The following is a 12,030-nucleotide window of genomic DNA, read 5'->3' on the forward strand; positions in this document are numbered from 1 at the left end:
AGTGAATTTGGAGTGACTTTTTTCCTCCTGAGAACAGGGAACAGTGATGGAGCGGAGCAAAGGAAAGACAGGGGAGAGACGGGGCAGAGGGCATGCACAGCCGTCTGGCTGGGAGGTTGGAAATTTTTTTTGCCCAACTCTCTGCACAGACTTTGGTGGCTATGCAAATAAAGTTTTAGCATAATATTTTTTCAATTCAAAGTCAATCTTTAATGAATGCAGAGGAGACCATTAATTATTAACTTACAACCTACATCATTAAACCCTAAATTCGTATCTGTCTGCAAACTGCAGGTATTAAGAATCCACTCTTCATGCTCTGTGCTTGGGGTCAGTATGGTTGGTGCCTGCATTCATCCCCGTTCCCCAGTAGAGGTGTGCAACTTTCTCTCTACATTTAATGAGAATGAATGAATAGTTTAGCATGCTCGGCTTATCTTGTTAGCCGGAAGAACAAATGTTGGTATGTGTTAATTAAATCCCTGACTAGAGTCACTTCTATTTATATGCGCATAGTTTAAGTTCTTTGTGTAGTTGGCCAATGTTGATAATGTAATAACCTAACCCAAAAGGGCTGGAGCACTGTACATTTAAATATAAGTATTTTTCTAAACTGTCAGAGGCCGAACACGCCACACAGGAATAGAGAAAAATATATACTTTGAGTATTTGAACAAAATTGTTAACAGGGTATTTTCTGTCGTCTTAAGACGTACAAATTTGAGTTATTATTGTGAATGCCGAACGAGATGTTGCTTTACATCCTTCCAGGATATAAGGAGGAAATAAAGAGGGGATGCTTTAATTTTTAACACAGTTTCAGTGAGTTGGGGCATGTTCTAATGTGTCTGCATTTCCTCCAACTACTCCATTTTCCTCCCTCAGTCAAAAGAAATGCAGCTCAGGTAAATCTGTAATGCAAAATTACCCGTGGGCGTGAATGTAAGTGTGAATGTGATTGTGTGTTTGAGGAAGTCCTGTTTGGCAAGCGTGTGCCTGTATGTGCTGGGATAGGTTCCAGACCACTGCGACCCTCAACAGGATAAACTTTTCAGAAACATAATGGATGGATGGAGTAAGTTCACTGAAATTATTATTTCAAGCCCCCTTTGATGTTCCTAAATATTCATACAGGCACAAATATTTAAGATGAACTGCGCCTCAGTCAACACTCACTGACTTTCACTTGAGGTTTTTTCTTCTCTAGCCACAAGCAGTGCTGCAACCCAAAACTCTGAGCTTCTCTACATAAAGCTGAATACCAAATGTGATTTGTTTTCAAATTAACATATAGGTTAATTATTGCTGACCTTTTCAAGTGTGGTTTGCAATGTGTTCAAGCTGAACATGTGTGCAAGTAGAGGTAACACTTAATTCCTTTAACCAGCCAAAGAGCCATGTTATTAAACTCTTGGACCTGAACAACTGAATGACAGAAACCTTAAATACTTTCCCATCCATGAGCCTTTTTCTGCTCATTTACAGTGGTTCACTGGTCTGTATGGTTGACTCGCTCAGACAAACTGGTTGCACTCTCAGGTGAGAAATTGGTAAGCTAGAGCTAAAGTAAACAAAGCACGGGTAAAGAACGCTAGAGCAGGAGTTTGTGAATCAAAACTAAAAAGACAGTAAATATGAGCGTAAATATGGAATTACATTTATTAGGTATGAGAAACATGACTCCTCTATGTGATGCTCATGTTGCTCGTTATCCCATGGATATAAAAAAAAATGATTTGCTAATACGTTAGCCATAAGAACATGAGTAGCTGCTGGTATAAAAGAACTTCGGGTAGGGTTTGAGTCTGTCTACCCTGAAGTGGTCAAAATCACTAACGTAGCTTCAACCAGCCTTTTGGCATCACTGACTTATCTAACTGCCTAACTTTAGACCAATTATGACTCACAGCAGGTGTTACAAATAAAGGTCAGTATTACTCCATTTTATTTACCTTGCCCTGGCAATACCACAATGGCATCCAAATGGAGTTAAGCCATTATCAAGGCTGTGCACGTATTTGAGTCAAAATTTGATGCTTTGAGAGAGGTCTGTGTTTTTTTTTTTTTTCTTTGTCTCTCCCTCTATGCATGTCTCTTCCTGCTTCAAAGATATGCCTTTTCATGTGTGCAGTTAACTGGGGTATTTTGTTGAATCGCTTTTTGGGCTTATCACATAAAATTGGAGTGAGAAGTGGGTCCCATTTTGTTTTTCTTTTCAAGTATGTGACATTTCTTGTAACTTCAGAAGCTTTGAACAGTACCTATGCTTCACAAAAAGTTTTGAATGAATATCAGGTTTTCTATACATTCAAACACAGCATCTTGCAGGAGAGTGTCTCTGCCCCTCGGAGAGAAGAGTCGTTGCTTAGAGCTAGCCCACAAACATGCTGCAGGGACTTATCCCTTATGCAGGGAAAACGAATGTCAGGGAATACATCATAGCGGAGCTTGAGGGGTTCTGCTCAAAAGGACGTCTGGGGTGCTTTGCTCTCTTATCACAATGAGTGCCAATAAAATGAATGAATGGGCATTTCTTTCTGCAAGGTTTTTTCCTTTTTAAAATTGATATTATTTTTGTTGTTTTGATGCAATATGTTGACTACTGGTGGCGGCCTTTTGTACTATCTAAAACTTGCAATTTATTACCTTTTAATATTAAGCTTTGGTAGGGTTACAGACATTCTACATAACAAAGTAATGCTTATTATGCCTATGAAACAGACTCACACAACAAAATTGTCTAGTATGATTGGCTGAAGGAAAAGTGAGTGAAAGATGCAAAGCTAGCCACAAACCTGAAACGCCCGTGTATGCCACATGCCTGCAGCTGCTTCACAGTAAGAGTCCTTCCAACACTTTCTGTCAAGAACTTCACAGAATGCAACTCAATACAACACTTCCAATAAATACGGCCTCAAAGTAATCATAGAGGTGAATCACCACCTAATTGCACACAACTGCTCAAGGAATATTAGTGCTCTCCACGTATCCCTAGCGGGACTTCAAAGAAAACAATTCTTATGATGAATTAAACTGGCTACAAAGAAACTTCAAAGAAGGTCTGATGATCTGAATTTATTCCTTTCACAGTGTTTTGATATAAGCAACTATGAACTTAGTGGAGGGAACACAACTCCAGCTCATGTTGTAGTAAATAGTAAAAAATCTATTATAACAACAGAGCTGTGGAAATCACCATAGATAGCTGTCAAACAAAGTGAATACCACTTCAAGCTCATGTGTTCGCTTGTGTTTCCTTTTAGCAAGGTTGGAAGCGCTTCATGCCTCCAGCATGAAACTTATCCCACAGTTCACCACGGTCAAAGGTCGACACAGATTGGACACTGCAGTTGCAGTGTTACAATGTAGATTCATTTTGAAATTTGAAATGTTAATATAAAGTTTGTGGATCTTCTGCTTTCATTGTCTATTCATTTACAGCAGTACACTATTGGAGAGGTTGTAGTTAAAATATGGAAAGACCTAAAGCATTTTCCTTATTTTTATTAGGGACAGTTGGAGAAAAATCAGCAAGTATTGTCAGTAAAATGTACTTGCAGTGTCAAAAGTACAACTATCTAAACTAAAAGTGTTCAGTGCAGAACAATGACCCCTCTGAGCAACAAGTTCACCAACCTGAACCACCGAATAGGTCACTTGTCCTTACCCTCAGATACGACCCGATGGAGCGTACCAGTGGCAAGCGCACTGGACCTTTGGCATTTTTGATAACAAAATAAAACACACAGGTAAGGTTGTGGAGCAGTCACGGATAAAAGAAACAGTGTTGCAGCGTCAGTTTCAAAAGGAGAACGAACAGCGGTCACTTGTGTAAAAGGTCTGTGTTATGTCGACCCATCCATCCACCCCAAGCTCCTCATATCGCAAACTTCCTCCTTTGCTCCCATCACATTTACAATGGCCGCCTTTGAGGTAGCCTGAAATTACAACGGAACTGTGGATCCTCATAAGCTGCTTGCACAGACAACTTCTGGGATCATTTTATACAGGAGGACGGTCTCCTCTGAGTGATACTCTAGTATATGATGTATAATTACATTATTAATACCGATGCTTTAATGTGTAAGTGGCATTTTAGTGTTGTCAAGGTTGAGCTAATTTTAACTATTTTATAAAGTGTTGGGAAGTTTCAACTAAAACAATGTGTTATATTTTACATTGGAGTAAAATGTGATGTATATTGTGAAATGAAATTGAAATACCTCAAATTTGTACCTAAGCACAGTACTTGAGTAAGTTTTCTTAATTACATTCCAACACTGGTTTTGAAGAGTTTGGGTTTTTTTTTTAAAAACTCAGGGGCAACTGTAATTACCTGCATGTGTTATTTGCACAGGAATTAAAGTAGTCACATATGTACTTTCTTGACTGACCCACAAATTGTATAGAAATAATGAAAGCTGAAAAACATGCCGTCAGATACTGACATCTGTGTGGGAGGAGTGTTTGTGGCATCTTCCACTGAACTCTCCTTGAGGCCTGTACGTAGCAGCTGTTCAGTGGTCCTAAAACAGCCCCACACCGGTTCGGCCTAAATTCGAGTAACGAAGGAGGCCAGATATCCAGAGATATCTACTAAGCCCTGCTCTTTTGAAAATGATGAAACAATTTTGACATTTTATCACCCGAAAACTGCCTATAAAAGAACCCCACCACCCACTGTGATTGTCGCAGTTTGGTTGTAAGAGAGAGAGGTGTGCTGTGAGTAGCCTCAACAACCGCCTCAATTTCAAGATTGTCTGGGCTGCTGCTGTTTTAGTATTAATATAATTATCTGAAGAAAAACATGATAAATATCAACAGACTACATGGTGTTCAAACTCCTGTGTCGTCCCTTCATGCATCCTTCCTTTTTTCTTTTTTTTTGAAATTAATGTTGTGGCTGATCGGTGTATGCTTTCAAATACCAACACTTTTACATGTCACGGCACCATTACGATATGAGCCTTCAGTATTACAAAGTTCCACATCACAGCTGCTTTTAGTAACACACTATAAAAGTTGTGCAAAAGCCTCATCTGCATACACTGTGCCAGAGCAGAGAGATTACCGGCCGACCATGGAGACCGAATATCCAGAGCTATCACCGAAGCCCTGCTTGTTTGGTGCCAGTATGATTTTTTGATTGTATATATTTGCTGTTTCTTTATTATTAACAGCAAATGTGATATTTAAGACTCAGCTTTGGGGGGGTCTGGCAATAATTTATTACAAGTTAGTCATTATTTAGCCCCGGGTGTCCTGGTACATGAACTGGTTGGGTTGGAGAGGAAAATCACAACAGAGCATCGCTTCCATCTGGTGGTCAGAAGCTGTAAGTACAACTTCAACGTTGGATTCAGCGTCACTGATATTTTCTTAGATGTTTCTGTGTTGTATAATCCAGATAATCAAAGATCATCAGGAAATCCCTTTCCCCCAAATACTGTGACTTGTGTGCTCTAAAGGTTCATGCTAAGGCTAAGAACAGGACTTAGGGTGTCATAACTGACAGTCACCTGTATTTGTATTCGTGCAGATACAGGAAATATTTTACAAGAATGGTTGTATATTTACAGCTGCTTATGTTGGCTGGGATTTCCGCTGTTGTGGCACAGATTTGTATTCACTTTTCCAAAAAAAAAAGAAAAAGAAGATTCCTGTTTAGGAACCTGCATCATTATCATTCTCACTTACATTCTCAACATCCTCTAAGTCTTCTGCATCTTCTGTTTCGATATTGCAAGGATTTACTTGACTTTGGTCTGCTGTGACATTTCCAGCCATTTTCCTTTGGATCATGGGAGAGACAGATAGTCCCTCTATAAAATGGACAAAATTGAGCCAAGGATACAGGAAAGGACGACACAGGAGTTTGAACACTATGTAGTCTGTTGATATGATGATATTTTTCTGCAGATAATTAAATTTATGCTAAAACAGCAGCAGTCCAGACAATCTTGAAATTGAGGCAGTTGTTGAGGCTACTCAGATCACAGCAGTGACTTAGATTAGCAAAAAAAAAAGAAAAGAAAAAAGATTGCTCTGCAGGGTGACCATTTCTCTCTCATGCAACCAAACTGCAACAATCACAGTGGGCGGTTGGGTTCTTTTATAGGCAGTTTTCGGATGATAAAATTAATCTTCAAAATGTGAAAATTGTTTCAACATTTCCAATGATTCCTGCCCTCCTCTTATCATGCAAGTCATATAGTGTGCTGCAAGAGACCTAGTGCGGGAGAAGACAGTCTGCTTCACGCCCCTCTGTGGCCCGAGAACAACTTGTTCAGCAGGAGGAAGTTACATACAAGATTTGGATTTGTGCAGAGCTGTACCCAAATCAGCTGGCTGCCATAAATCAGCCAGAATCAAATAAAATCCAAAGTAGGCTGGGATAATTAGGAATTTGAGAAACATTCAAACATTTAATTCTGCAATGGTAAAAGACAATAGGAGATGTCACGCTATGTTAGGGGAAATCTAAAGAGAGGGACACTTTTTAAATTCCTCTGGTGCAGTTCAAGTCTTATATTTTGATAAACAATATTTTGTTAATGAATTGTGGGCAAAGCAAAGCTGTTGTAATCATTACTTAGTGCGTGATTATTAAGGCAGCTAGTTACAGTGAGCACGGTTCTCTGCCCTCTTTCCACTAATGACTACATTCATGCTTCATTCTAATTGGAATTAAAACCATGATATCGGGTTGCTCAAATGTTTGTAAAGTCTGTGCGCTTTTAAATTCATCCCTGTCTTTTAATTATTTACACTCCACAGACAGGAACAGAGAATTTATAGGACCGACAATCATTTCTGGGTGCGGCTCTTTGCTGTTTTGACAGCTCAGGACATGGGGTTTCATTAGAATGAATTCAGACTGATATAGTGCACTTATGTATTTAGGGCTCAAAAATAATGCTGTACAATTACTTTTTCAATTATTTAAGTGGAAGTTTATTTAATTTTCTTAATCATATTCAACAGTGCCTATCCTTTTAGCGGTTGCAACCGGACCAACATCAGGAAACCATGCTGGAATGGAAAAGCTCTGATCGATATCAAAGATTTCTTCTCTTCCTTTAGACCAGGGACCTAAGGCCTGGAGAGGAAGGTGCAGCACACTCACTCCACAATTCAGCCCGCTCTTATCACATCTCATCAGCCTGTTAAGTCACCGGTCCGTAAAACTGTCTGAAGTGTGATATGCCGTCATCACATCACACCCTAATTTTCCTGAACAACACCTTACAGTTGAACAAGCATGATTTGCAATGCATAACCAGAGTGCAATGGTGAATTAGGCAGCGGGGGACACCTCCAAATCTTACCGCTTATTAAACCACCGCTACACTTTCAGAACTTCACCATGCCAGCCCAAGCAGAGAAGAAGCTTTCCCTTAACGGCAAAGTATTGCACATTTTGTTTTGTCAAGTTCCTCATTCATTCACTGACTTCTGCTCATAACTAGATGGCATATGGTAAGTTAAACTGTGTGTATGAGCATTGCTTTGTTTGCACGATATGCAAGTGAGGTGCTGGATGTGGAGAATAATGTTGAATTTGACTAATTAGGAAGTGTGTGTGTGTGTGTGTGTGTGTGTGTGTGTGTGTGTCTGTCTGACTGTCTTGACTGTATGGCTGCGAGTGCACGCAGAATGCAAAGTGACTCCCTCAGCTGCCTTTGCCTCCCCGTGGGCCCTCCAGACTTCCCAAGCTGAACAGATCAAGCCAGGCTGCCTCCCTCTCAGGGTCCAGACTGGTTAACAAGCAGCAGAATAATCGCCAGCCAGTTAAATTGTATGTAACTTTTTTAGTTTGCACTAATAGTGTGACCTTTATTGATTTCTTGTCTCTGCCTTCAGCTTGGCAAAACACTAATGGCATTGGTCAATAAAAAAAAACCACGGAGTGGAAGTTCTCAATACCCCTCCCCCTGTGTTGAGAACATCCCTAAAAATAGCCCCTCAACCTCCCTCAGAGGCTGGCGGGCCAGTGCAATGACAGCTCAGTGCTCTTATTCAATATGAGCTGCACTGTTTGTTTCCTCACTGCAGATGTAAGCAGGCTAACATGCTGAGCCATCCGCCAAACACATCTACTTCGAATCCTGTCCCTGCCAGCTCCCATTCAGATGGCCAGCCACATTCAGTGAGTACCCTGCCTCTTTTAATCAATAAATTTATAACATGATGAACTGAGCATAAAAATAACACTGTGACTTGGGCGCGCAAATCGAAAACAAATAGCAGTTTCAGCAGCTTTATCTTACTCTGCACTCTGGGACCTACTGCTTCAAAGAATTACTTTCACATTTCAAAAGAACAAGTTTACAATAAAAAATGCCTGTCTGTGTAGCTACCACCCACTGTTTTATTGACTTGTAATGTCAATGTGTACCCCTGCCTGCTCATGTCTTTCCCTCTACACTTGCACTTATTGAACTTGGCAGAAAGAAATATTATGAGCACAGTTCAATAGACCTGAAATTATCCCCACTTCCCTCCCAAAGAAAATAACCATCTGCTCTGGATAACCCATGTCTTTCGTCAAACTTCTCAACCCTGAACTTTGTTGACCAATCTTTTTTTACTGCCAAAACATGGCCCGTTGGATATGAGCCTTTCCTCGCTTTACAGGCATACTGGCGAATTCAGAGCAACAGAGGCAGCTGAAGCCAAGACTCACACACAGTGACGTAGCCATACGCAAGTCGAAGCTCTGGGAGGGGACCCCTGTGGTGCCGCTTCTCCACGATAAGAGAGGGAGCGGCAGTATTGATTGACCTCGCAGCCTTGAGCCTGCTGTCACAGACAGTATATCACTCTATTTAATCCACTGTTAAATAGGCTGTAATTAGAAATCTGTCCAGCAGATGTTTTTTTAACTAAAGGTTGGTTTGCGGCTAAGTTGTAAGTCAAACTGCCCTGCCTGTTGTACATTGGTTTTGTCAGCGTTGTGCTCATTTCAGTTTCAGTTTCATTTAGATGATGGATTTGGATCTGAGTGCTATTGACAGTGTCTGCAAAGAGAAGGCAAATGATGCAAATAAACCCTCTCTTGGGGGATTAGCCTGCTTGCTATTTGAAAATTACTTACAGTAAGTCTCCTAATTGTGGTTAATGTTAGCTGCTCCCTTGACTCAATCTAAATGAATGACTGCTGATTACAATACCACTTGCCTTACACAGAGGGCACTTGTGGCTAGTAGCATTTACTGTACATCATGGTCACCAAGTATCTTTTAACTTCTAGCATTTAGTGTAGAAGAGGAAAATGCCAGCTTATAGTTATACTTTTAATAATGGTGTATATTTCACCACAATGAGCATGTGTTTTATATGGAAAAGTATGGAATGAGTCTCTTTATAATTCACAGCTTAACATATGTTGTTTAAATGATAAAGCAATTTTCAGTTTTTTGTTTAAGTTTATGAAATACTACAGTTTATCATGGGCCATAGTCAATATTAGCTGTACCTCTTAGAGTTAAGGAAAGACATTTAAACATTATTATTATTATTGTACTCTTTAAAACTTCTGAATGTATGCTCACTTGTCAAACAAATCTCTTGGTCCAATCATTTTGGCAAAAGAGCAGAAAGAATGAATAAATTAAATAAAGATAATTAACACATTTCCATCAAATTCCTGGAGGGGGAGCAAAGACCCTGTATTGATTATTGCTCTTTCAAAAATAGCTAAGGTAGACGTTAGAGATTTTGAGAAACTATAAAGTCAGACAAGTATGGAATTAGTGTCTTATCTATCATATACGTAGACTAAGTAAGTCTTGATGTATAACATGTTTTTCTTCTCTTTTGTTTCAGAAATGAGTTGACCTGTAATTTTTAGTAAATATAATGTGTCATCATTTAAATGAGCCTCTGACCGCATTTCATATTTTATCATTTGTTTTGCTGAAAAGCGCTAGTGAAGGATTGGTTCACATTTTTTCAGTCCTATCTTACTACAACACTCACATGCCCATACACATCATAAAATTCAGTGAAAGCATTGAAAGAGTTTCTGCAATGGTTTTCTCCTCTCAATACTGGCTGTGAAGTGAGCCCTTCCTAGTGCAACTGCATGGCAAAAATTTGAGGAAAAAATCCACAGTCCTTACTCTGTGCAAATATGCAATGTAAAGTTCAAAACCTTACATTGGGATTCACAAGTTTGAGTGGGTGTCTGCCAAACATACAGTGTTTCTGGTTTGGAAATCCCTGCCATGTGTTTTTGCAAGACTGTGTTTCCTTGCTGAGCTGCATCAGATTTCTAGCAACACAAAGAGGGACTTTTGTACTAAAAAGAGTGTAACTTTGCAGAATACCAACTTGGTTCAGGTCCTGTTGAGGCTTCATAGTGTACTCGAGCATAGTTAAGGACCTGCTTTATTTTGGCGCTTTAAACTCTGTGAGACTACACTTTTGTCCACCACATTTCAGAGGGAAATGCTGTACCCATACGGCCTACGCTGAAAATACTATTGTGACATTAAAACATCAGTGGTTTGGAACAGTGTAGTCTGACTTATGTACACATTATTGCCAATTCTTGTTTACTTCAATTCGTGTAAAAATTTAAATGGAGGGCTTTTGCTTGCAAATGGCCTTTTCATTGAAGACGTTCACTTTGAGGCGTCACAGTGGGAAAAGCACAGGTGTAAATGATAAAATCAATGATGGCTGTCATGGCTGGCTTGGACACTGAAACAGAAAGGAGCCATTGTGAGTGTGCTCTTCCTGCTCTAACAAGCCAAATGTGTGATGTGAAAAACGTCCACGGAATATATATATATATTTTTTTTCCCATTTTGCTGCTTCCTCTAGAGGACGTGCAGCAGTTTCTCCATCACTGTTTGGACGGACTGTATTTTCACAAACATCCAAAAGCTGGTCGGAGCCCATATTTCACTTGCCAGCTTATTAGCGACCCAAGCTGTCTCTCCTAAATTGAAGTACTTCATAGGTGACACTGGGTGTCGCTCCAGAGTGTGTGATATCGCTCCTGTGCGTTTATTCCGTCTCTGTCACCCCCCCTTTCCTTGTACTGTGTGTGCGTGTGTGTTGTGTGTCGGATAGAAAGTCAGCCTGGTTTCCAGCTGAGTGCTTGCTCTCTCACAGTGTGTGTGTGTGTGTGTTGTCATTATTATCCACTCTGCTCCCAGCTCAGAATGGCCAGATTCACTCAGACTGAAACAAGAAGGCAGCACCATCCACAGCAGCCCCAGCCCGCTCACTCCAGCCTGGTTTTCACCGGACCGGGGGCACCACCGACCCAACAACCACTACTACTTATCCCACATCAGCACCAGTACCCTCAGATCACATTTCCGAAACCCATGAACGGGTCAGAACCCATTTCAATTCATCCGGAGAGCGGCAACATGAAAGACCAAGATGCCATTAAGCTGTTTATCGGGCAGATACCGCGGAACTTGGAAGAAAAAGACCTGAAACCCCTGTTTGAACAGTTTGGGAAAATCCACGAACTGACAGTTCTCAAGGACCGATACACCGGCATGCACAAAGGTAACGTGTCGCCCCTCAAGTGGCTGCCAGGCCCATTTATAGCTTCATAATTGCTCATTATTGCCAGAACCCTTTAAACAGATTTGTGTTAAAATAGCAACGCGGAGAAAGAAGGGTATTTGTCCATTAAAAAAAAAAAAAAAAAAAAAACAGGTTATCAGGCTTAATCCAGAAATAATATCAGCCTACTATTCCAAAACATTGATCAGTAGCCTCCCTTCATGTGCATCATCGCTCACAGTTTTTCATCTACCGCTCAGGAGGTTTGGCATTTTGACCCACTTCTGATCCTTTGTTCAGTATTTTAAGTTCTTACGTGTCAAGACGGCTGAATATTTTCCCCGAGCCTTTGTATTTCAATCTTGATCATTTCACTTTTCTTGCTCACGCGGCCATGTCAAAATGGGAGATTTACAAATATTACGAGTCCACGCAGCGGCGCGAGGGACAGGGAAACGAGCCCTGTTGTCAGTGTTCTTCGTTTTATTGCAAGTGGAG

The 12,030-nt window shown here is 40.4% G+C and overlaps 1 protein-coding gene across 1 annotated transcript in view; it reads left to right on the top strand.

The window, feature by feature from the left end:
• The first annotated feature begins 11,148 nt into the window (after positions 1 to 11,148).
• celf5a (cugbp, Elav-like family member 5a) overlaps positions 11,149 to 12,030 on the top strand; it is a 171,386-nt gene continuing 170,504 nt past the window's right edge. The window contains exon 1 of the mRNA XM_040129169.1: positions 11,149 to 11,532. Within this exon, the coding sequence (XP_039985103.1) occupies positions 11,175 to 11,532 (358 nt within the window). The 5' untranslated portion in view covers positions 11,149 to 11,174. The remainder of the gene's footprint in view (positions 11,533 to 12,030) is intronic.

This window comes from Xiphias gladius, chromosome 6, assembly GCF_016859285.1.
Source record: "Xiphias gladius isolate SHS-SW01 ecotype Sanya breed wild chromosome 6, ASM1685928v1, whole genome shotgun sequence".
Classification (NCBI taxonomy): domain Eukaryota; kingdom Metazoa; phylum Chordata; class Actinopteri; order Istiophoriformes; family Xiphiidae; genus Xiphias; species Xiphias gladius.